Below are 27346 nucleotides of genomic sequence, written 5' to 3'. Positions count from 1 at the left end.
CCGGGGCCTGCGCTGTTGGATTCGCGCTCCCGCCCGCAGCCCCCTCAGCGCAGCAGCCCCCGAGCCCCTCCGAGCTGCTCCCGCCCCGAGCCCCTCCTAGCTGCTCCGGGTCCCGCCGTGCGCGCAGCAGCCCTTAGGGAGCTCGGCGCACTCTCCCGGGCGCAGGTGTCTGTTAGTGTCCCAGGGAGCCCGAGGGCATCCCCGCCCTCCTGGGTCCTGCTCCACCTCCCTGCGAGCCCCTTTCCACCCGGGAAGGTCGGTGCAGCTCCTGCTTCGCCGGGATGGGGCTCTCCTGTCCTGGGGACACTCGCCCCGGCCTCAGCCCGGCTCCTCGCGGGCCCCTCCCCCTTGGAGGCCTTTTGTTTCTTTCTTTATTTTTTCCCCGTCTTCCTACCTTGATAGAAGCGCGAACTCTTCTCACTGTAGCATTCCAGCTGTTCTCTCTTTAGATCTCAGGCCGAATTCATAGATTTTCAGGATGATTTGAAGGTTATCTAGGTAATTTGGTGGGGACAGGTGACTGGGGACCCTACTCTTCTGCCATCTTGTCCTTCCTCACTTCACTTCTTTTTCCTGCAAATGTCCATACATCCAGAATTGATTCTCAAAATGTAAGAAAGGCAAAGCTTCTGCTCTCCATCTTGAACAAAGTTCCCACTTTTCTTTGGCCTTTTCTTGCTTTTCACCATGCCTCCCTTCTCCCCTTTATCCTCCCTTCTGTGTATTTCTTTCTGCATATTCCTGATGCCAAATCCCTTCACTGACTCTTTCTGTCTTGTGAAGAGTAATGGGAAGGACCCGCCAAAGGGCAGCTGAGTGGATGATAACACCCATCACTGCCAAGTGCAGGATTCTCCTTATCTCACCATTCACAGAACTTTGAGAAATTCTCCAGTCACAATACATATTTTCACCAATATTTAAGCTTTTATTAGAGGTTGAGGGTTCCTCCATGTAGATTCCCCAATAAGACAAGTTCAGGCACAGATTCCAGAGCAGAATTCTCTTAGAACGCCTTCTCCAAATGACAGGTTGTCAAGACAGCCACCTACATTAAGTCCCAGTTACATACGGATTAACACCTTGACCACGTTCATTACATCTAGAATAAAACCTAGACACAGAATTAGTGTGTGCTCACACACACATTCTCTAACTAGTTAGTGCATTTCCTTCTGAAAGCAAATTGAATCAGGAAGCTAAATTTTCATGTGAATATGACCAGATGTCAATAGCATTCAACTAAGTCTATGATAGGTTTTTCAAAGTGCTTTGGGCTATTAGTAATCCTATTTTAATGCAATCCTCTCAGAATAAGGAGTCTATATATTTATTACTATTTATTAATAATAATACAATAAAATATACAAAAAGCATGATTTAAAAATTACTAATTGATTGAATTCTCCAAAGAAAAATATTTTATCTTTCTTGTTCATGAAGGAAAAGCAACCTTTTAAGGAAATATACATTAGGATCCCTGAATATCATGTATCGACAGAAGTCATACTTTGCTACACCATAACATTTTCATTGCAATTTTCACTTCTGCATTCCTCAGTGTGTAGATCAGAGGGTTCAGCAAGGGTGTCCCAATGGTATAAAACACTGCCACCACCTTGTCTACTGGAAATGTGGTTGCTGGGCGTGTATAAATGAATATACATGGGCCAAAACATAAGACAACCACAATAAAATGGGAAGTGCAGGTTGAAAGGGCTTTTCGCCTTCCTTCTGCACTGTAGTTTCTCAGAGAGTACAAGATGATAACATAGGAGATAAGCAAGATTATGAAACTCACCATGCATATGGCTCCACTGTTAGTAACAACTAGCAAATTTATTACATAAGTGTCCATGCAAGCAAGTTTCAACAAGGGCTGCAAGTCACAGAAATAGTGATCAATCATATTGGGACCACAGAAAGGCAATTTCAAAGCCAGGACAATTTGTGCCGAAGAGTGGATACAGGATCCCACCCAGCCCAGAGTCACCAGCACACTGCAGACATGCCTGTTCATGATGGTTGTGTATCGCAAGGGCTTACAAATAGCTACATAGCGATCAAAAGCCATGAGGATCAGCACGAAGATTCCCATGCAAGCAAAGAAGTGGACTGCAAAGACCTGAGTCATGCACTCATTGTAGGAAATAGTCTTCTGCTGGGAAATGGCATCCACAATCAACCTGGGGGCAATGGTTGTAGAAAAGCAGGCATCAGCAAAGGACAGGTAAAATAGGAAGAAGTACATGGGACTCCCAAGGGTCCTGCTTCTTTTAATAGTCACTACAATGAGAAAGTTTCCCAACAGTGTGGCAAGGTAAAACATCAAGAAGACCCCAAATATTGCTTTCTGTTTTCTTGGATCCTGTGTCAAGCCAAGCAAAATGAATTCATTCACACTGCTGTTCATTGACATAGTAGTTTGCAGGTAAGGTGAACTTGATAAAAGCTTAATCTGCAAAAGAAGAAAAGATGTGACATCTTGGGGAGATCATTGGGCTGACCTCTCAATTCCTTATTTTTGTTCCATGTTACCTCCAACTTCCTTTAATTCCTACGAATCCTTGTAAATCTGCAGAAGTCCAAGCCTCTCCCAGATCTATGTATTGATTTAGAAACTAACCCAATTGAATCAAAGCCTCTGCATTGGACAATAAAAAATCAATATCCTTTAAAAATTTTGATTCCTACCAAGATTGAAAATGGCAGAACTTGTACTTTCCTTGGTCAGGTGCCTTAACTGCCTTGAAATTTGGCCTTCATCTGAAAATTTATACCAATAGTGCCCCACTTTCACTTTACCTTGAGTTTCCCAAAGAATGAAAATATATTTTTTTATGATCACATATACACGCATCTAGTTCATGTATTATACATTTTATCTATGTGCTTTGAAATCTGAAAAACACTATTCCAATAATATTTAGCACTCCTAGTTTTGGAGAAACCTCCTGAAGAAAATATCCTCAGTTGAGTTCACTGATTTGGGGTCCCTGACTTTATCTCTGAACCTATCAGTATCTTGGATGAAATATCCTTTACAAAAATCTATTTCGACAGTCTTTTACCTCTTGCGTTCTATGTCACCTTCACTGATAGTCATTTGATAAAAAAGGCCTGGAGAACTTTGAGGTTTGTAATAATTGAGGAAATTTCCTGTTTACCCTCTTTACTATTCTAAAACTGAAGTCATTCAGGATCTCTGCATATGGATTCAATGTGGCATAAAATTCCTAACTATGTCTATACTCTAAATAGTGCTTTTACACATATATATTACTATGTACCCTGAATTCTCTTATTTCTAAAAATACCATTTGAAGAAAATTCTATTATTCAATATACTATGTTATGACTTTTCTGTTCAAGTTCTTGTTCATAGCATATATAGTTAGTCATTGAAATCATTGCATGCCATTTTGTGTTCTGATTTTGACTTGGAATGATTATAACACTTTTTCACATGTTACTATATTTTCCATGGTTCAATTGTTCCTTTAATAACTGACATTGTAAAATTTTTCTAAGTGGTGTTTATTTGACCCTTTGTCAACTGAGATATTGCTGTTGCTTTCAATTTTCATTCGCACAAACAACAATTCAGAGTAATTTTACAATCATGATATTGCTGCCCCAAATGCTTGATATTGCCATGGCTATTGGTAATGATTAAAAGGTTCTTCAATATTTTGTGTCCATTTATTAACTATATTTTATTTTCAAAAATTCATGATATCATTAATTCTTCAAAGTACACAGAGGAATGAGAAAAGAAAATTACAATCTGTCTCAAAATTATTGACTCTGTGATTCGACTCTCCAGAAATGACTATTTTTGTTTTTTATGTGTTTTCTTTTAAACATTATAACAGTATACTTCTTTATGTGTATCTCTTTTGTATATACAAGTATGGTCAATATTTCAAGGTTGATGATATTCAAAAAAAGCTGATGAACATGCAAACACAAGTTATTTTGTGACATATCTTATTACCTCACTGGCATAATAGTAAATAATTATATTTTATTATGTGCATATACCTTTTTATCATAAACCACATTTAACAGTTTTACTGCATTTTTCAAAAATGTTTTTATTTATTTATTCATGAGAGACACAGAAGCAGAGAAGTAGGCAGAGGGAGAAACAGTCTCCATGCAGGGAGCCCGACATGAGACTCGATCCTGGGTCTCCAGGATCAGGCCCTGGGCAGAAGATGCGCCAAACCACGGAGCCACCCGGGCTGCCCAGTTTTACTGTACTTATTATGTAAAGATTGCCCATCTGAGAATTTTTCATCTTTTGTCAGTTTATATTTTGCAGTCTTGATATTTTATCTGGGATAACTATTAATCTAGCAAAACATTACATTTCGTGGCCAAGAACACAGGTGCTAGATTCAGATGTCTTAAGTTCAAATCTTAGTTCCACTATATACTATTTTAAGAAAGCCACTTGAGCATAATCATGGTACGTAGGTAGATAAAATAAGAAAAATACCCAGCTCGTAGTGAGTAAGAACTATACCTCTGCTTCTTTCACTATCATGATTTTACTTTTTCTCTGTTTCTGGGGCTCTTTCCCTTTTTCTGTAATCTGATCTTCCAATTTTCCCATTTTATTTTAGCCTACTTCCAAAACATTTTAAAATTATACTATCTACTCACTTCTCTCATAACCCTACAGTAATCTTTTTTTTTTTGAGTACTGACTCACAAATATCTGGAGTTATTGTAAAGAATGGGAAAAATATTCCACTGCTCTTAATAATTTGAGTTTTAAGATAAATATAGTTGAAATCATTCATTATGTAAGGCACTCTATCATTGGTATTAGAAGAATACAAAGAGACAAGACACAAGACTACAAATTTCTAAAGAATACTTTGGGAAGTAAAAAATTCAAAATTATGTTAACAGATGAATCATAACTTTAACTGAAGAAAGACATTCTAAATTCAGTTTCCTGAGATGCAGATATTCTAAAGCAGAGCAGGGAGGTGGGTTAGCACAGCGATAATGCTTAGAGACCAAAGCCACACAGCCTAGATTTGTGGCCCACTCAACTGCCCACTATGGTGAGATATGTAACAAGTCCCTTTATATCTCTGGGCTTTATTTTCTTCACCTGTAAATATTAAGAGCAAAGCAACCTACTTTTTAGGGTTTCTATGAAGGCTAAATAATTCAGAATGTACAAAGAATGGGAGATGGAGGTCTGTGCACCTGCATTTGCAAACGTTATTTTCATATTAGGATCACGCCAGGGGGTCTAAGGCAGGTGCTACAACGCTGAGCCACCCGGGCTGCCCATAATCTCAGAATTCTTTAAATGGACCATCCATGTTTCTAAACAGAAAGAAAGGACACAATTTCAGATATTCCCTCTTCTCCTCATCCTGCATCCTCTACCTCTTTTTATCACCTTGTTATAACTTGAAGTGGAATAGCACATTCTAAAAATATAAAAAAACATGAATATAATAAAATGGTTACTGTGGTTTTCTAATGCAATGGCTGAAATACTCACCATGACATTTAAAGCCCTCCAACGCTGGGCAATTATCTTGCTTACCACATTTCCTCCCATGCCTCTGGGCATGTATGCTTCAGCCATGCTTGTCATTGCTGTCCTTCATATATATGCCTCCATACCATCTCATTCACTAAATTTTCACTATTTCTTAGTTATAAAGGCCTTCCTCTGATTAGACCTCCACTCTGCATTGCTAACTGTGCACACTGTACTCAGTTCAGATGCCATCTGCGAAGCAATCCTTCCAGGATTTAAAGAAAACCTTCTTGCTAATGACCTTCCAGTGGGAAGTGTGTGTGAGTGTGTGTGTGTGTGTGTGTGTGCATCCTGAATCAAACAATCCTTAATTATCGTCGCTTTTCATTTTTGTTTTCATATTTTTGTTCATCTATTATTTATCTCATTTTTGTGTGTGTGTGTGTGTTTTTTTTTAATTTATTTTTTATTGGTGTTCAATTTACTAACATACAGAATAACCCCCAGTGCCCGTCACCCATTCACTCTATTATTTATCTCATAAGGCAAGTTCAAGTGTTCTATTTTGGGAAAATCAAGTTAGGCTGGCAGGCAGTTTAGCAGAGACAAGTAACAAATTCTGTAAAAATCTTTTACAGATTTTTACAGAATTCTAGCTTCAAGTAACAAAGAAACCAGTACCTCTAGCCTTTGTGCTCCATGGCAACCTCTCCTTCTTGGACACTCCACCTCCTATTGCCATGAGAATCATCATTTCTCAGCCACTTGAATGGAACCAGCATAAAGCCAGAAACCATAAATAGGTTAGGAACAAAACCACGGACATATCCAGTATATGTCCTGACTTGCAATCAGATGGAAAATTCTGATAAGTCAGGAAAAAAAGAGACCAGCATTTATATTTATACTTAAATGTAAATACACAGTGCAAGGGTGAGCAAAGAATCTTGATAGGGACCAAAGAGGGCTTCATCCTAGCATTTCACTAGCGTTTTCTTCTCGTTCCTCCACTCTGTAGATCATCCTTTACTCCAACATCAGAAGCAAAATGTAATTATTAGGTATCAGGGGGTTTAGGCAGCTAACATTACCATCATTAATATCAGAACAAGGAGTATCATAGTGCCGTAGAATCTCTAAGAATACTGACTGCTGTGGTCAGTATACAGCCTTTACTTTTGCTGGCCTTAAACCTTGCAAGTAAGAAACCCACCTGTGTAGTATACTATACCTTTACACCCTTCAATGTACCCCTCATTCAATAAGAGTTGGTCCTGAGACAGTGCTGCATCAAGAACAGTGAAAGGCAAAAACCCTGACATATCAGAATCTTTTCATCACTGACAGAAATGCTTCTGGAACTTCATGCTTTTCAAAGATTTAGAGAATTACGTAATGGCAACTGCCAGTAATCAAATGCTGAATGGTGATTGAGAAAAAGAACATAGTATAGTTGGCTCTAAAACTTACCATAATTCTTGCACAGAAATAGATGAGATCCAATAGAGAGCCCATAGTTTTTGCTCTTGCAACTCCTATTTATTTTGAAGATGAATCATGTGCAATATGTTTGCAACATGTAAACTGTACTTGAAGTACATCTAGTTGGTTTCCCTTGCAGGATCCATGGGGAGAGAAGATACACCATAGGTAGCCCTAATCTTTCCTAGATGCTTGGGTTAAACACTACAATAAGGTCTGTAATTATGAACAGAACATTTCTTATATCTACTGTTAGAATATTCTAGAATATAAAGGTATAATTCCCACTATTCTATGATAGAAACATCTCTAAAGCCGACTCTAGTACCTCAAAACAATTCCTTGGCAGATTACGTGGACTAACATTTCCTCTTCCTCCACCAGATATATATAGACAATTCATAGAAGTTCACAAATACCCAGCCTTTGGAAGGATAAGAGCTCTGCCCTTCCCCCCCAATCCCAAAGGATATGCTCTATAAACTACTAAGCTCAGCTACTCCTGGACCACTGCAAACCATGGTGCCAAGTAATCCCAGACAAGGCTGTCAAGACGTAGATTCTTCCCACAGAGTCCTTCTCCTTTCCAAGACTCTGTAGGGACACATCTCATTTCTGTTACCAACTGATCCACTGGTGCCCTAAGGAGAAAGTATTCCTTCAAGTCACACTGAAGTATAGGCTACAAATTCCCAAAGGCTTTACTTTTTTACTTAAAAATCTTTTACAGATTTTTACTCTGCATCTTTTCTAACAGCACAGAAAGATCTGAGCACAGGTGCACATTCCAACACATGTGATATGACTGAATTCTAGCTTCATGATCCATGTCTTGATGAATTTAATCAAGTTTCTTTACTTCTCCCAATTTCCTATTCTAGAAAATGTTACTGTATATATAATTATTATTATCAATATTAATGATACGGATATGATATAAACACAGTGAAACCGAGTAATTAAAATTTCTATAATTTCTATAATATATGGAAGTTATTAACTCAGTAACTAAAGCTGAAGAGAAAGTGGAAATGAAAATAAAAGATTTTTTGTTTCAAAAGCAACTTAAGTTATAGATTACATACAATAAAATGCACATTTTTTGTTTGAACAATTCTACACATTGCTTAGTGCTCACCATAACAGGTGAACAGGTGTATTCTCAATCCCCTTCACCCTATTCACCCATCTGGCCACCTCCCCTTTGGCAACCACCTGTTTATTCTCAATATTTAAGAGTTTGAGTTTTTTTGGTCTCCTTTTTTCTTTTTCATTTGTTTTCTTTCTTAAATATACACATGAATGAATTCATATGATATTTGCCCATCTCTGTCTGAGTTATTCACTTAGTATTAGACTCCCAAACTCCATCCATGTCATTGCAAAAATTATTTTGGTAAGTATCCTATAGTGGAATTACTGGATCATATCATATCTATTTTTCATTTTTGAGGAAACTCCATCATGCTTCCACAGTGAGTGCACCAGTTTACATTCCCACCAGCAGTGTATAAGGGTTCATTTTATATCAAGTCTTTGCAACACACCTTATTTCTTTTTTTTTTAATTGTAGCCATTCTGACAGGCATGAGGTGACATCTCATTGTGGTTTTGATTTCCATTTCCCTGATGATGAATGATGTTGAACATCTTTTGATGCGTTGACTTGTTATTTTTATGTCTTCTTGAATATGTCTATTCAGGTCTCTGTCCATTTCTAAGTCAGATTTTAGTCTTTGTGGTAGTGAGTTATATCTTTTATATATAACTAACTTCATGTTTTAGGAGTGGGCTATTTTGCCTCCATGTATTTGTGTTCTTTCTAGATTTTTTCTCGTAAGTACTTATAGTTTCATACTACTGTGATCCAAAAGGAAGTTTGCCGGAGGAGGGGGCAAGATGGTGGAAGAGTAGGGTCCCCAAGTCACCTGTCCCCACCAAATTACCTAGATAACTTTGAAATCATCCTGAAAACCTATGAATTCGGCATTTAAAGAGATTTAAAGAGAGAACAGCTGGAATGCTACAGTGAGAAGAGTTCACGCTTCTATCAAGGTCAGAAGATGGAAAAAAAAATAAAGAAATAAGAAAGCATCAAAGGGGGAGAGGCCCCGAAGAGCAGGGCTAAGGCCATGGCGAGAGCACCCAGGACAGGAAAGCCCAGGCCCAGAGAAGCAAGAGCTTCACCAACCTCCCCGATTGAAAGGCGCTCGCAGAGAGTTGAAGCAGGACCTCAGGAGGGCGGGGATGCCCTCACGCTCCCAGGGGCGCTAACAGAGCACCTGCGCCCCGGGGAGAGCGCACCACACTCCACGGCTGAGCTCCCTAAAGGGCTACAACCTGCGCCCAGCGGGCCCCGGGAGCGGCTTCAGCGGCTGCATGTAGTGGGCTGCGCCCGCCCGGAGCCCAGGGCGCTGGGGGACACAGCCCAAGATCTGGCGCTCCCCCGGGGACAGGCAGAAGCCAGGAGGACACAGGACAGCAAGGACACTCCTGCCGCCAGCCCCGAGCTGTGCTAATCAGCGGCCCCGCTCCGGAGCATCCAGGCCCCTGCAGACTGAGAGCTGCAGTTGTTCCTGTGGGAGCTGACTCCTGGGCTGGAGAGCTGGTGCCGCCGCTGTTGCTGTTCCTCCTGGGGCTTCACCGGATAAACAACCCCCACTGAGCCTCAGTGGCCTCACAGGATAAACAACTCCCACTGAGCCCTACACCAGGCTCAGCTGAGTAGCTCCCCCAGGTACTCACACCTGAGAATTAGAACAGCAGGCCCCTGCCCCAGAAGACCAGCTGGACAGACAGGGGAAAAGCAAGTTATTGACCAAGCAGCACTGGAAAGTTCCAGGGTAAGTTGAGGGATTTACAGTACATAGAAACAGAGGATACTCCCCCTTGTTTTTTGTTTTCTGTTTGTCCCCCCCCTTTTTTTATTCTTCTTTTTTTTTCTTTATTTTCTTCTCTATTTTTTCTCCTTTTTCCAGTACAACTTGTTTTTGGCCACTCTGCACTGAGCAAAATGACTAGAAGGAAAAACTCACCTCAAAAGAAAGAATCAGAAACAGACCTCTCTCCCACAGAGTTACAAAATTTGGATTACAATTCAATGTCAGAAAGCCAATTCAGAAGCACTATTATAAAGCTACTGATGGCTCTAGAAAAAAGCATAAAGGATTCAAGAGACTTCATGACTGCAAAATTTAGATCTAATCAGGCAGAAATTAAAAATCAATTAAATGAGATGCCATCCAAACTGGAGGTCCTAATGACAAGGGTTAACAAGGTAGAAGAACAAGTGAGTGACATAGAAGACAAGTTGGTGGCAAGGAGGGAAACTGAGGAAAAAAGAGAGAAACAATTAAAAGATCATGAGGATAGGTTAAGGGAAATAAATGACAGCCTCAGAAGGAAAAATCTACATTTAATTGGGGTTCCCGAGGGCGCCGAAAGGGACAGAGGTGCAGAATATGTATTTGAACAAATCATAGCTGAGAACTTTCCTAACCTGGGAAGGGAAACAGACATTCAGATCCGGGAAATAGAGAGATCCCCCCCAGAAAATCAATAAAAACCACTCAACATCTCAAACATTTAATAGTGAAATTTGCAAATTCCAAAGATAAAGAGAAGATTCTTAAAGCAGCAAGAGACAAGAAATCTCTAACTTTTATGGGGAGACATATTAGATTAACAGAAGACCTCTCAACAGAGACCTGGCAGGTCAGAAAGGGCGGGCAGGGTATATTCAGGATCCTAAATGAAAAGAATCTGCAGCCACAAATACTTTATCCACCAAAGCTCTCATTCCGAATGGAAAGAGAGATAAAGAGCTTCCAAGATAGGCAGAAACTGAAAGAATATGTGACCACCAAGCCAGCTCTGCAAGAAATACTGAGGGGGATTCTGTAATAGAAAGAGGAAGTCCAAGGGAACAACCCACAAAAACAGGGACTGAGTAGGTATCATGATGACACTAAATTCATATCTTTCAATAATAACTCTGAATGTGACCCCATCAAAAGATGCAGGCTTTCAGACTGGATAACAAAGCAAGACCCATCTATATGCTGTCTACAAGAGACTCATTTTAGACATAAGGACACCTCTAGCCTGAAAATCAAAGGTTGGAGAACCATTTACCATTCAAATGGTCCTCAAAAGAAAGCAGGGTAACCATCCTTATATCAGATAAATTAAGTTTATCCCAAAGACTGTAGTAAGAGATGAAGAGGGACACTATATCATACTTAAATGATCTATCCAACAAGAGGACCTAACAATCATCAATATTTATGCCCTGAATGTGGGAGCTGCCAAGTATATCAATCAATTAATAACCAAAGTTAAGACATACTTAGATAATAATACATTTATACTTGGTGATTTGAATGTAGGGCTTTCAACAATCAACAGTTATTCTAAACACAGCATCTCCAAAGACACAAGAGCTTTAAATGATACACTGGACCAGATGGATTTCATAGATATCTACAGAACTTTACATCCAAAATCAACTGAATACACATTCTTCCCAAGTGCACATGGAACTTTTCCCAGAATATACCACATACTGGGTCACAAATCAGGACTTAACTGATACCAACAGATTGGGGTCATCCCCTGCATATTTTCAGACCATAATGCATAGAAACTAGAACTAAATCACAAAATAAATTTGGAAGGATTTCAAACACAAGGAGGTTAAGGACCATCTTGCTAAAAGATGAAAGGGTCAACCAGGAAATTAAGGAAGAATTAAAAAAGATTCATGGAAACTAATGAGAATGAAGATACAACCATTCAAAATCTTTGGGATACAGCAAAAGCAGTCCTGAGGGGGAAATACATTGCAATACAAGCATCCATCCAAAAACTGGAAAGAAGTCAAATACAAAAGCCAACCTTGCACCTAATGGAGCTGGAGAATAAACAGCAAATAGATCCTACACCCAGCAGAAGAAGAGAATTAATAAATATTCGAGCAGAACAGAATGAAATAGAGACCAGAAGAACTGTAGAACAGATAAACAAAACCAGGAGTTGGTTCTTTGAAAGAATTAAGCAGATAGATAAACCATTAGCCAGCCTTATTAAAAAGAAAAAAGACTCAAATTAATAAAATCATGAATGAGAAAGGAGAGATCACAACCAATACCAAGGAAATACAAATGATCTTAAAAACTTATTGTGAGCAGCTTTAGACCAATAAATTTAAGGAGTCTAGAAGAAATGGACGCATTTCTGGAAAACCACAAACTGCCAAAACTGGAACAGGAAGAAATAGAAAACCTGAACAGGCCTATAACCAGGGAGGAAATTGAAGCAGTCATCAAAAACCTCCCAAGATACAAAAGTCCAGGGCCAGGTGGCTTCCCAGGGTAATTCTATCAAACTTTTAAAGAAGAAACCATACCTATTCTACTAAAGCTGCTCAGAAAGATAGAAAGAGATGGAGTCCTTCCAAACTCATTCTATGAGGCCAGCATCACCTTAATTCCAAAACCAGACAAAGGCCACACAAAAGAGGAAAATTATAGACGAATATCCCTGATGAACATGTATGCAAAAATTCTCAACAAGATACTAGCCAATAGGAACGAACAATACATTAAGAAGATTATTCACCATGACCATGTGGGATTTATCCCCGGGAAGCAAGGCTGGCTCAACAATCATATAGCAATCAATGTGATAGATCATATCAACGAGAGGAAAAAAAATGATCCTCTCAATATATGCAGAGAAAGCATTCAACAAAATACAGCATCCATTCCTGATCAAAACTCTTCAGAATGTAGGGATAGAGGGAACATTCCTCAGCATCTTAAAATCCATCTATGGAAAGCCCACAGCAAATATCAGTCATATTGGGGAAACACTGGGAGCCTTTCCCCTAAGATCAGGAACAAGACAGGGATGTCCACTCTCACCACTGCTATCCACCATAGTACTGGAAGTCCTAGCCTCAGCAATCAGACAACAAAAAGAAATAAAAGACATTCAAACTGGCCAAAAAAGAAGTCAAACTCTCTCACTTCACCGATGACATGATACTGTATGTAGAAAACGCAAAAGATTCCACCCAACATTGCTAGAACTCATAGAGCAATTTGGCAGTGTGGCAGTATATAAAATCAATGCCCAGAAGTCAGTGACATTTCTATACACTAACAATGAGACGGAAGAAAGATAAATTAAGGAGTCAATCCCATTTACAATTGCACCCAAATGCATAAGATACCTAAGAATAAACCTAACCAAAGAGGTAAAGGATATATACCCTAAAAACTATAGAACACTTCTGAAAGAAATTGAGGAAGACACAAAGAGATGGAGAAATATCCCATGCTCGTGGATTGGAAGAATTAATACTGTGAAAATGTCAATGTTACCCAGGGCAACTTACACGTTTAATGCAATCCCTATCAAAATACCATAGACTTTCTTCAGAGAGTTAGAACAAATTATTTTAAGATTTGTGTGGAATCAGAAAAGACCCCGAATAGTCAGGGAAATTTTAAAAAAAGAAAACCGGATCAGGGGGCATCACAATGCCAGATTTCAGGCTGTACTACAAAGCTGTGGTCATAAAGACAGTGTGGTATTGCACAAAAACAGACACATAGATCAATGCAACAGAACAGAGAATCCAGAAGTGGACCCTCAACTTTATGGTCAACTAATATTCAACAAAGCAGGAAAGACTATGCACTGGAAAAAAAAAGACACTCTCTTCAATAAATGGTACTGGGACAATTGCACAATCATATGCAGAAGAATGAAGCTAGACCATTCTCTTACACCATACACAAAGATAAACTCAAAATGGATGAAAGATCTAACTGTGAGACAAGATTACATCAAATTCCTAAAGGAGAACACTGGCAACACCCTTTTTGAACTTGGCTACAGTAACTTCTTGCAAGATACATCCATGAAGGCATAAGAAACAAAGGAAAAATGAATTATTGAGACTTCATCAAGATAAGAAAATTTTGCACAGCAAATGAAACAGTCAATAAAATTAAAAGACAGCCTGCAGAATGGGAGAAGATATTTGCAAATGACATATCAGATAAAGGACTAGTATCCAAGATCTATAAAGAACTTACTAAACTCAACAGCAAAGAAACAAATAATCCAATCATGAAATGGGCAAAAGACATGAACAGAAATCTCACAGACGAAGACAGACATGGCCAACAAGCATATGAGAAAATGCTCCGCATCACTTGCCATCAGGGAAATACAAATCAAAACCACAATGAGATCCCACCTCACACTAGAGAATGGGGAAATTAGCAAGACAGGAAACAACAAATGTTGGAGAGGATGTGGAGAAAGGGGAACCCTCTTGCACTGTTGGTGGGAATGTGAACTGGTGCAGCCACTGTGGAAAACTATATGGAGGTTCCTCAAAGAATTAAAAATAGATCTGCCCTAGTCCCAGCAATTGCACTGCTGGGTATTTTCCACAAAGATACAGATGCAATGAAATGCTGGGACACCTGCACGCTGATGTTTCTAGCAGCAATGTCCACAATAGCCAAACTGTGGAAGGAGCCTTGGTGTCCCTCGAAAGATGAATGGATAAAGAAGATGTGGTTTACGTATACAATGGAATATTACTCAGCCATTAGTAACGACAAATACCCACCATTTGCTTCGACGTGGATGGAACTGGAGGGTATTATGCTGAGTGAAATAAGTCAATCAGAGAAGGACAAACATTTTATGGTCTCATTCATTTGGGGAATATAAAAAATAGTGAAAGGCGGGCTTGGGGGGGCACTTGATGGGATGAGCACTGGGTGTTATTCTGTATGTTGGCAAATTGAACACCAATAAAAAATAAATGTATTATTTAAAAAATAGTGAAAGGGAATAAAGAGGAAAGCAGAAAAATGAGTGGGAAATATCAGAAAGGGAGACAGAACATGAAAGACTCCTAACTCTGGGAAACGAGCTAGGGGTGGTGGAAGGGGAGGTGGGTGCGTGGTGGGGTTGACTGGATTGCAGGCACTGAGGTGGGCACTTGATAGGATGAGCACTGGATGTTATTCTCTATGTTGGCAATTTGAACACCAATAAAAAATAAATTTTTAAAAAAAGAAGCAAGATGTTGGAACTAGATCAAAATAATAACTATAAAGATACTAGCTAGGCTTGGAAAAAGCACAGGAGACACTAGAGAATCCCTTTCTGGCATAATAGAATAAGTAAAGTCCAAGTCAAAACCAAAATGGTGATTACTGAGATGCAATAAAATGTTGGGTCTCTAATTGCTAGGATAAATGAGACAGAAGAGATAAACAGTTAATGATGAAGAATACCAAAACTGAGGGGGGAAAAGAGATAAACAACTGCTAGATCACAAGGGGAGAATTTGAGAGAAAAGGGATACCATAAGGTGAAAGAATACAAGCATAATTGGAATCCAATAGAAGAGGAAATGCATGAGAAAGCAGGAAATAGGGTATATATGGGCATATTATAACTGGAAACTTCACTAAGTTTGGGAAGGAAACAGGCATTCAAGTCCAGACAGAACAGAGAATCTCCCTCAAAATCAATGAAAGTAGGCCAACACCTCAACATATAACAATGAAGCCTGCAAATTTCTGAGACAAAGAGAAAATCCTGAAAGCAGCTCGGGACAAGAGGTCCTAAACCTATGAGGGTAAAAACATAAGCCTGGCAGCAGTCCTATACACAGAGACCTATCAGGCTAGAAAGGACTGGCATGATATATTCAAGGTGCTAAATGAAGACAGTATGTATCCAAGGATACTATATCCAGCAAGGCTGTCATTCAGAATTGAAGGAGAAATAAAGAGCTCCAGAACAAAGAAAAACTAAAAGGATTTGTGATCACTAAACCAACCCGGCAAGAGTGAAAATAGAGCCCAAAAGTAACATAAACCAGACATGAACAGAGACAATATACAGAAATGTCACTTTACAGGTACTACAATGGCACTAAATTCATATCATTCAATAGTCACTCAGAATGTAAATGAGCTAAATGCTCTGATCAAAAGTTACAGGAATCAGATTGAATTAAAAAGCAAGACTTACTTATATGTCACCTACAGGAGACTCATTGTAGAGCCAACAACACCTCCAGATCAAAAGTGAGGAGGAAGAGAACCATCTATCATGCTAATGGATATCAAAAAAAGTTAAAATTGGAGTAGAAATCTGTATATCAGACACATTAGATTTTAAACCAAAGACTGTAATAAGAGATGAGGAAAGACATTATATCATAATTTAGAGGTCTATCCAACAAGAACTAACAATTATGAATATTTCACCTCTAATATGGGAGCGCCCAAATATATGAAACAATTAATAACAAAATTAAAGAAACACATTGATAAAAATACAATAATAGTAGAGATCTCTAACTCCACACTCACAACAATTATAGAACATCTAAGCAGAAGATCACCAAGGAAACAAGAGCTTTGATTGAATCACTGGATCAGATGGACTTCACAGACCTGTTCAGAGCATGCCATTCTAAAGCAAGAAACTACATATTCTTTCTGAGTTCACATGGAACATTTTCCAGAATAGATCACATACTCAGCCAAAAGCCAGGTCTCAACTGGTACCCAAAGATTATTCCCTGAACTACTTCTGACCATAATGATTTGAATTTTGAACTCAATAACAAGAGGAAATTTAGAAGGAACGATATTCATCAGGGTTAAAGAGCACATAGTTTACTAAAGAATGAGTGGGCCAACCAGGAATTTAAAGAATTTAAATCTTCATGGTAGCAAATGAAAATGAAAACACAACAGTTCAGAACCTTTGAGATGCAGCAAAGGCAGTCTTAAGAGGGAAGCACATAGCAATGCAAGCTTTCTCAAAATGGAAAAGTTGCAAATACACAATCTAACCTTATACCAAAAGAAGCTGGAGAAAGAACAGCAAATAGAGTATAAATTCAGCAGGAGAACAGATTTAAGAACAATTAGAGTAGAAATCGATGAAATACAATCAAAGGAACAGTAGAACGGAGATCTCAAAGGATCTCAAAGGAACAGATCAATAAAACTAGTAGCTGAGCTTTGAAAATTAATAAGATCAATAAACCACTAGACTGATATACCAAAAAGAAAAAAGAAAGGATCTTTATTTTTAAAAAATCATAAATGAAAGAGGTGAGATCACAAACAACACCAAATAAATACAAGCAATTCTAAAAGAATATTATGTGCAATTATATGCCAACCAATTAGGCAATCTAGAAGAAATTGAAGAACTCCTAGAAACATATGACCTACCAAAACTGAAACCGAAAGAAAGAGAAAGCCTGAACGGAAACATAACCGGCAAAGGAATTGAAGAAATAATGAAAAACACCTAACAAACTAGAGTTCAAGACCAGGTGACTTCATAGGGGAAATTCTACCAGAAATTTAAAGAAGAATTTATACTTATTCTTTTGAAGCTATATCAAAAATTAGAAATGGAAGGAACACATCCAAACTCATAGTATGAAGCCACCATTACCTTGATCACAAAATCAGACAAAGACTCCACCAAAAGGAAAGGTAAAGAACAATATCCCTGAAAAACATGGATGCAAAAATTTTCATCAAAATAGAGCCAATAGGGTCTGAAAAGGTAATTAAAAGAATTAATCGGGAGGTCTGGGTGGCTTAGAGATTAAGCGTCTGCCTTCAGCTCAGGGCTGATCCTGGAGTCCCAGGATCGAGTCCCACATCGGGCTCCCTACATGGATCCTACTTTTCCCTCTGCCTGTGTGTCTGCTCTCTCTCTCTCTCTCTCTCTCTCTCTCTCTCTCTCTCTCCCCCCTCTCTCTCTCATAAATAAATAAAAAAAATATTTGAAAAAAAAAAAGAATTAATCACCATGACCAAGTGGGATTCATTTCCTGGGCTTCAAGGATGGTTCAACATCTGCAAATTAATCAATGTGATACACTGCATTAATAAAAGAAAGAATGACAAACATATGATCCTCTCAATTGACGAAGGAAAAGCATCTGACAAAATACAGCATCCTTTCCTGATTAAAACTCTCCACAGTGTAGGGATACAGGGAACTTATCTCAATATCATAAAATCCATACACAAAAAAAAAAACCCACAGAGAATATCATTCTCAATGGTCAAGAACACAGCAGGGATGCCCAAGTCACCACTGCTGTTCAAAACAGTGCAAGACATTTTAACCTCAGCAAGCAGGCAACAAAAAAGAAATAAAAGGCATCCAAATCAGCAATGAAGTCATAAACTCTCACTCTTCACAGGTGATAGGATACTGTATATGTATATACTGTATATACCAAAAGATCCCACTCAAAAATTGCTAGATCAGTAGCAACGTGGCAAGTGTTCAGCAACGTGGCAAGATATAAAATCAATGCACAGAATTAAGTTACATTTCTATACACTAACAATGAGATTGAAGAAAGTGATATTACAGAATTAATCCCATTGACAATTGCACCAAAAATCAAAAATACCTATGAGCAAACCTAACCAAAGTGGTAAAGGATCTGACTTTAAAACTATAGAATATTTATTACAGAAACTAAAGATGACAGAATTTATTGGAAAAAAGTCTGTGCTCATGATTGGAAGAACAAATATTGTGAAAATGTCTATGCTACCCAGAGCAATCTACACATTCAATGCAATCTCTATCAAAATATAATCAGTAGTTTTCACTGAGCTGGACGAATAATCCTAAATTTGTATGGAACCAGAAAAGACCCCAAGTAGCTAGAGGAAGTTGAAAAAGAAAACCCCAAAGCTGGTGGCATCACAATTCTGGACCTCAAGCTATATTACAAAGCTATAAGCATCAAGAGAATATGATACTGGCACAAAAACAAACACATTGATCAATAGAATAGAGGATCCAAAAATTAACCCCCATCTCTAAGGTCAACTAATCCTCAACAAAGCAGGAAAGAATATCCAATGGAAAATAGTCTCTTCAACAAATGGTGTGGGAAAATTGGACAGCCAAATACAGAAGAATGGAAATGGACCACTTTCTTACAAGAATACAAAGATAACCCAAAAGTTGTTGATAGACCTGTGAGACAAGAATCCATCAAAGTCCTACAGGAGAACATAGGCAGAAAACTCTTTCACCTCGACCATAGCAACTCCTTGCTAGACACAGCTCTAGAGGCAAGGGAAAGAAAAGCAAAAATGAACTATTGGGACTTCATCAAGATAAAGAACTTTTAAACAGCAAAGGAAATAGTCAACAAAATGAAAAGACAACCTACAGAATGGGGAAGGCATTTGCAAATGATGTATCAGGCTAGTTCAAGATCTCTGAAGAACCTATTAAACTCAACATCCCAAAAACAATCGTGTCAAGAAATGGGCAGAAGACATGAACAGACATTTCCCCAAAGACATACAAATGACCAACAGGCACATGAAAAAATGCTCCACATCTCTTGGCATCAGGGAAATACAACTCAAAACCATAATAAGAAACCATCTCACACCCGTCAGAATGGTTAAAATTAACAAGTCAGGAAACAACAAATGTTGGTGAAGATGCAGAGACAGGAGAACCCTCTCACATGCTCTACTAGTGAGTATGCTAGCTGATGCAGCCACTCCAGAAAACAGTATGGAGGTTCCCCAAGAAGTTGAAAATAGAGCTACCCTACGACCCAGATACTGCACTACTAGATATTTATCCCAAAGATACAAATGTAGTGAACCAAAGGAGCACCTGCACCCCAATCGCCCGAATGTGCACAATAGACAAATTGTGGAAAGAGCCAGATGTCCATCCATAGATAAATGGATAAAGATGTGGTGGATAATACAATGGACTATTACTCAGCCTGCAGAAGATTGAAACCTTTTCATTTACCTTGACATGGATGGAATAGGAGGGTGTAGTTAATGTTCAAGAAAATAATTCAGTTAGAGAAAACAATTAGCATATGGTTTCACTCATATGTGGAATTTAAGAAACAAAACAGAGGATCATGGAAAAGGGAAGGGAAATTTATATAGGAATAGATTAAAGATGGCAAACTATGAGAGACTCTTAACTATGTGAAAGAAACAGGGTTCCTGGAGAGGAGGTTGGTGGGGGAATGAGGTAACTGGACTACTGACTTTAAGGAGTGCACATGAGGTGATAAGTACTGGGTATTATAGCAACTGATGAATTCTAAATTCCTCATCTGAAAATAATGATGTACTATATCAGGGCTAAGTAAATTTAAATGAAGTAAAAAGACAAACAGTGATCATTAGACATAATCATTGGAAATAGAGGGCTCTGGTTATTTTATGGATGGTACTTCTTATTGGGTAGGAGGAGAAAGGTTCTATTATCAGGCAACATTTCAGCTGTGTTTGAACCCCATTGAGCTTTTCTGAGGGAAACTGCTGAAATATATTGATCCATATCTTTGAAGATGATGAGCACCAATAAATAACAAAAATGATCAGGAGGAAACGGCCATGTGAAGATTAGTGGGGTGAAGATTCTAGAAAGGGAGACTCTAATGCAGCACTCCTGTGGTATATTCAAGGAGCTGTGAAAGACCAGGAATGTAATAGTAGAGAGAGACAAGAAGCAAGATCAGAAATACACACAAGGTCAGGTTATGTAGTGCCAAGACCACTAACCCTCCCTGAAGCCACAAAAAGCATGAATGTTGTCATTGTATCTTAAAAATGACCCAGATTCAATGGTTTTCAGCTACCTCGAATTTCACTTTCATGCTGCGGAGAGAGGAGTTACAGAAAGAGGTGTGAGAACTTTTGCTGCTAGCTTCTATTTGTTCTTTAAGCTTTGATTGTAGAAGGAAACTTACAAAAGCATTCGAAAATATTTCATGGCAAAGTATTCCTTTTATATTTTACCTTTTTGTTCTATGTACCAATACAGAAAAAAAAAATCCATAACAGTATAGTCTTTCATAAACCCTTAGGATTATCTTTATTTTAGTCTAATCCCATACTATATACACCAGGAAGACCTCAGAATGAGGTCCATATCTTTATATCTGCGTAATATGTAAAGTTTTAGAAATCTGCAAAGGTCAATCAAAGAAATAGTGTAATAGTAGATTTAGTTTATGTTTCCTATTCTAATATTGAGAGCTTTGCGTGACTGAGCCATCCTATAATTAATTCTCAGGTAACAGCATGCCTCCATTTCTCATTAAATACATTTTAGCAGACAGGGCCTAGAAATCCTTTACATGTTCTGTTTTCCAGCACAATCCTTGGTTTGCTGATTTCTGTTGCCATGATTTCCTGATAATCAAATTATATTATTAAAACAAAAAGAACTATTTCTGAGATTCCAACATGCGATTTGCTAACATTTAGTCTGAATTATAATTAAACCACAGCAAACTAAAAGTAAAATGAGTTTCTTTACCTGGATCAAAGGATATGCTCCAGAAGCCTAAAGGAAATGTTACCTTTAATTCTAGAGAATTCCATTAAATTCAGGAATTAGATAAGGCCACCTTTTATAGCTGCCATTATTATGTAATGCACTGACTTTTAATGCTAGGTCCTCAACTCCATATACTCCCAGAGATCAGGAAGTAATTAATGAAGCCAAACTGTGAAAAGACATTTAAGAAGGAATTGAAGAAGACCTTTTCTCCCCATTGAAAGGGAGCAAATCCTGTCCCCAATAAGAGTCTGTCAAGACTAAGCTCTGGTGTGTTGCTGCCTAATGAGGAGCATATATCCAAATTTGTCCCATACTATGCTTTTCAAGAGAAATCAGGCAATCATATTTTTTTCCTTTTTTTTTATTGGTGTTCAATTTACCAACATACAGAATAACCCCCACTGCCCGTCACCCAATCATGTTTTTATACATTTTAATGATTTTAATATACTGATGACCGATTATATTTATAAAATCTTATACTAAACAAAAAATTTTGGATTAAACAAATTTAAAGTTTTCAGGTAAATTCAGCCTAGCAGCTTGTCATTTTGGAAATTCTGTGTCAAACAACGAAATAAGAGGAAAAGGAAATGAAGCAGTCAGAGGCAAACATGAAACAACACAAGTCATTATTGGCTGGTGTGTCCATCTAGTAAACCAAACCAATACAAACAACTTGCAGATTATACTATTTATTAAAAACCAAACCAATACAAACAACTTGCAGATTATACTATTTATTAAAAACCAAACCAATACAAACAACTTGCAGATTATACTATTTATTAAAAGAGTTAAGTCAAAAATTAGCATAACAATAATATTTCTATTTTTTATATTCCCCAAATGAATGAGATCATATAATGTTTGTCCTTCTCCGATTGACTTATTTCACTCAGCATAATACCCTCCAGTTCCATCCACGTCGAAGCAAATGGTGGGTATTCGTCATTTCTAATGGCTGAGGAATATTCCTTTGTATACATAGACCACATCTTCTTTATCCATTCATCTTTCGATGGACATTTTAGTTTATCTGATATAAGGATGGCTACCCCTGCTTTCTTTTGAGGACCATTTGAATGGTAAATGGTTCTCCAACCTTTTATTTTCAGGCTGTAGGTGTCCTTCTGTCTAAAATGAGTCTCTTGTAGACAGCAAATAGATGGGTCCTGATTTTTTATCCAGTCTGACACCCTGTGCCTTTTGATGGTGTCATTCAGCCCATTCACGTTCAGCATTAATATTGAAAGATATGAGTTTAGTGTCATCATGATATCTATTCAGTCCCTTGTTTTTGTGGATTGTTCCATTGGACTTCTTGAGAAGAAGAGTCTCTCCTCTTCTCAAGTCTCTTGAGAGTCCCCCTTAAAATTTCTTGCAGAGCTGGTTTGGAGGTCACATATTCTTTCAATTCCTGCCTTTTTGAAAGCTCTTTATCTCTCCTTCCATTCTGGATGAGAGCCTTGCGGGATAAAGTATTCTTGGTTGCATGTTTTCTCATTTAGGACCCTGAATATATCCTGCCAGCCCTTTCTGGCCTGCCAGGTCTCTGTGGAGAGGTCTGCTGTTACCCTAATACTCCTCCCCATAAAAGTCAGGGATTTCTTGTCTCTTGCTGCTTTAAGGATTCTCTCTTTATCTTTGGAATTTGCAAGCTTAACTATTAAATATCGAGGTGTTGAGAGGTTTTTATTGATTTTAGGGGGGATGTCTCTATTTCCTAGTTCTGAATGCCTGTTTCCCTTCCCAGATTAGGAAAGTTTTCAGCTATGATTTGTTCAAATACATATTTTGGCCCTCTGTCCCTTTCGGCGCCCTCGGGAACCCCAATTAAATGTAGGTTTTTCTTCCTCAGGCTGTCGTTTCTTTCCCTTAATATATCCTCATGGTCTCTTAATTGTTTGTCTCTTTTTTCCTAAGTTTCCATCCTTGCCATGAACTTGTCTTCTATGTCACTCACTCGTCCTTCCACTTCGTTAACCCTCGTAGTTAGGACTTCTAGTTTGGATAGCATCTCATTCAATTGATTTTTAATTTCTGCCTGATTGGATCTAAATTCTGCAGGCATGAAGTCTCTTGAGTCCTTGATGCTTTTTTCTAGAGCCACCAGTAGCTGTATAATAGTGCTTCTGAATTGGCTTTCTGACATTGAATTGTAATCCAGATTTTGTAACTGTGGGAGAGAGGACTGTTTCTGATTCTTTCTTTTGAGGTGAGGTTTTCCTTCTAGTCATTTTGCTCAGTGCAGAGTGGCCAAAAACAAGTTGTATTGGGAAAAGGAGAAAAAGAGAGGAGAGAAAGAAGGGAAGAAAAGAGAAAAAGAAAAAAGGAAGAAAAAAGAAGGAAAAGAGAAAGAAAAAGAAAGAAAGGAAAAAAGGGGTGAGGGAAGCAAACAGAAATAAAAAAAAAACATGGGGGAGTATCCTCTGATTCTGTATACTGTAAGTCCCTTGACTTCCCGTGGAAGTTTCCAGTGCTGCTTGGTCAATAATTTGTTTTTCCCCTGTCCGTCTAGCTGGTCTTCTGGGAGAGGGGCCTGTTGTGTTGATTTTCAGGTGTTAGCACTTGGGGGAGCTGCTCAGCCCCCTGCCTGGTGCAGGGCTCAGTGAGTAATGTTTATCCTATTTATCCAGTGAGGCCACTGTGAGGCTCTGTGGGGGTTATTTACCCTGGGAGGCCCCAGGAGGAACAACCACAGTGGCGGCGGCCAGCTCTGGAGCCCTGGAGTCAGTTCTTGCAGTAACTTCGGAGCTCTCTGCACGGCCTGGAGGCTCCGGGGGGCAGGGCCGCTGATCTGCTCAGCTCGGGGCAGAAGCATCCTCGCTGTCCTGGGCCCTCCTGGCCTCTGCCTGTCCCGGGGGGAGGCGGGATCCTGGGCTGTGTCCCGGCGCCCTGTGCTCCGGGGCCTGCGCTGTTGGATTCTCACTCCCGCCCCGCAGCCCCCTCCGCGGAGCCGCTGCCCAAGCCCCTCCGAGCTGCTCCGGGTCACACCGTGCGGGCTGCAGCCCTTTAGGGAGCTTGGCGCACTCTCCCTGGGGCACAGGTGTCTGTTAGTGTCCCAGGGAGCATGAGGGCATCCCCGCCCTCCTGGGTCCTGCTCTAACTCCCACAGGCACCTTTCTGCCCGGGAAGGTTGGTGAAGCTCCTGCTTCTCCTGGACGGGGCTCTCCTGTCCTGGGGTCACTTGCCCCGGCCTCAGCCCGGCTCCTCGTGGGGCCCCCTCCCCCTTGGAGGCCTTTTGTTTCTTTATTTCTTTTTTTCCCGTCTTCCTACCTTGATGGAAGCATGAACTATTCTCACTGTAGCATTCCAGCTGTTCACTCTTTAAATCTCAGGCCGAATTCGTAGATTTTCAGGATGATTTGAAGGCTATCTAGGTAATTTGGTGGGAACAGGTGACTTGGGGACCCTACTCTTCCACCATCTTGCCCCTCCACGCCCCTGTCCATTCTTTAAGTAAGATTTTTAGTCTTTGTGGTGGTGAGTTATGTACATTCTTTACGTCTTTTAGATATTAACACCTTATCATTTTCATCTGTCTCCATGAATATTTTGATTTCTTGTTTGATGATTTGGTTGACCTACTTATTGATTAGGAGCAGGATTCTTTGCTTCATGTATTTGTGTTCTTTCTAGTTTTCTTCTTGTGAGTGCTTCCACTTTTATACGACTGTGGCCATAAAAAGGTGTATAATATGATTTCAGACTTTTTAAATTTGTTAAGTGTTGTTTGTTTTCTGGCCTAAATGAGATCTATTCAAGATAATGTGCCCTGTGAACTTGAAAATAATGTGTCTTCTGCTGCATTGGGATATAATGTTCTGAGTATCTTAGGCCCATTTGGTCAAATATGTCATTCAAAGCCACTCTTTTCTAGTTGATTTATTGTCTGGATGATCTGTCTACTGATGGAGGTCGGGTGTAAGAATTCCCTCCTGTTATTGCATTACTGGCAATTTCTCCTTGTGTGCCTGTTAGAGGTTGTTTAATTCATTTAGGTGAAAACATGTGTGGTCCCAATAATTATAATGGTTATATCCTTTTGTTGAACTCACTTCAGACCTAAGACATGCAGAGGTGGAAAGAGAAGGGATGAAAAAACATTTACCATGCAAATAGAAGCAAAAGGAAAGCTAAGGCAGAAATACTAATATCAGACAAAATAGGTAAGTCATGTCTCGTCTCTTCTCTGTTCAAAGTTCTCCAATGGAGCTCCACTTCACTTCATCAAAAGGGAAGTCATGTAATGCAAACTACAAGGCTCTATGTAATCTAGACACAACAATCCCTCTTTGATCTCATCTAGTACTCTCTAGGATCCCATCTCTTCGGCCTCATACCCTCCCAGACATTACTGTAGTGTATATCCACATGGCTGACTCCTTAACCATCTTAAAGTATTTATTCCAATGTGATGTCTGCCATGAAAACTTCTCTGACCACCTATTGAAAGCTGCAGAATGGGGAGAGACTTAACATGGCAGAGTAGTAGGGGACCTTTATCTTCTCTGGTCTCTGGAAATCAGCGGGATACTTAACAAATCACACTGAACAACTGCAAATCAACTGGGGATCTGAGAAAAAGTTGCTACAATTCTACAAATAGAAAAACAACCACTTTTGCAATGGAGGGTATATAGAGAAATGAATCTGAGGCCATCTATCAGAAGATAAACCATGGGCTTTGAAGCCTCCATTATAAAAGTACCAAAAAATGGTGTAAGCAGTGGAGTGAAAAATTAAGATTTTTAAAGTCGCTTGAAGGGTGGTCAGGAGGTGAAGAAAGACAGAATCCTGGGTTTGACAGCATGGTCTCAGGATTCCTGGCATCACAAAAAGAACGGGGGTACCAGAGTGCAGCAGAGTGTTCCCAGGCATTGGGGCAGAGTATCTCATTGCAAACAGTCAGCCCAAAAGCCAACATTCAACTCAGTCTTGCCATAAACAGGGAACTTCAGCAAGGTGCGGTGACTGCTCTCTGAGGAGGGGCCCAGAAAGTGACAGAAACACTGAGAAGCCCCCACTTCTCCAGGAGGTGTATTATTGCTGTGTGCCACAGAAGTCTTTAAAACGTGTATTCTTGAAACGGGATCACGTGCACTGGGTCACAGTCTGGTTTAGCACTGAATGTGAACTGAAACCAGGGAGATAAGAGTGATTGGCTGCTTTTCCCTGAGCACTCACTGAAGAGTAGGGGACATGAACTTTCAGCGTGAGGGCTGGAAATGGAGGTGCAGCTCTGATTTTCCTTCTCATCCCCCATACCGGTACAGAAAGCCTTAAGGCAACAAAAGTCACGTAGAGCAATCTGGGGCTGTATATTTAGCCAAGCTCCCTGCAAAAGGAAGTGCAATACAATCCAGGGCAAAGACACCTGAGAGTCACTGCACTAGGCACCTCACCCAGAAGATCTGCAAGTCATGTGCTAAGACCAAGGAAACCAATGATACAGAACTGCCAAACTCCAGCAGTAGGGTAAAATAGTATACAGAATTTAAGGGTTTTTCTCATGTTTCTACACTCTTTCACATTAATCTTTTTGTTTGCTTTTCAAATAATTTATTTTATTAACTCTTTGTAAAGTCTTTTTAATTTTCATTTTATAGTTCTATTTTATCCAGTCACTGAATTTAATTAATTGGGTTTTTTTATTTTTATAAATTTATTTTTTTATTGGTGTTCAATTTGCAAACATATAGAATAACCCCCAGTGCTCATCCCATCATGCGCCCACCTCAGTGCCCAACACCCAGTCATTCCCACCCCCCGCCCACCTCCCATTCCATCACCCCTAGATCTTTTCCCAGAGATAGGAGTCTTTCATGTTGTTTTGATTATATGTAAGTTTGCCTTTCTTTACAATTCTGGCATCTAGTTTCTTCAGGGAAGCAGACCAAAATACACCCA

The 27346-nt window shown here is 39.3% G+C and overlaps 2 protein-coding genes across 2 annotated transcripts in view; both read right to left on the bottom strand.

Moving 5' to 3' along the window:
* LOC140613355 (olfactory receptor 4C11-like) overlaps positions 1-27346 on the bottom strand; it is an 86523-nt gene that overhangs the window by 43993 nt on the left and 15184 nt on the right. The window lies entirely within an intron of this gene.
* LOC140613352 (olfactory receptor 4C11-like) lies at positions 1505-2419 on the bottom strand. Its single transcript, XM_072791885.1, has one exon. It carries the CDS (start codon positions 2417-2419, stop codon positions 1505-1507), a length of 915 nt encoding a protein of 304 aa, XP_072647986.1.

Source organism: Canis lupus, chromosome 21 (assembly GCF_048164855.1).
Source record: "Canis lupus baileyi chromosome 21, mCanLup2.hap1, whole genome shotgun sequence".
Classification (NCBI taxonomy): domain Eukaryota; kingdom Metazoa; phylum Chordata; class Mammalia; order Carnivora; family Canidae; genus Canis; species Canis lupus.
The sequence above is the reverse complement of the archived record's forward strand: the minus strand, read 5'-3'. Positions and strand labels throughout refer to the sequence as shown.

Excerpts from the sequence above, each read along its gene's own strand:
- LOC140613352 (XM_072791885.1), bottom strand. The coding sequence starts at position 2,419 with ATGTCAATGAACAGCAGTGTGAATGAATTCATTTTGCTTGGCTTGACA.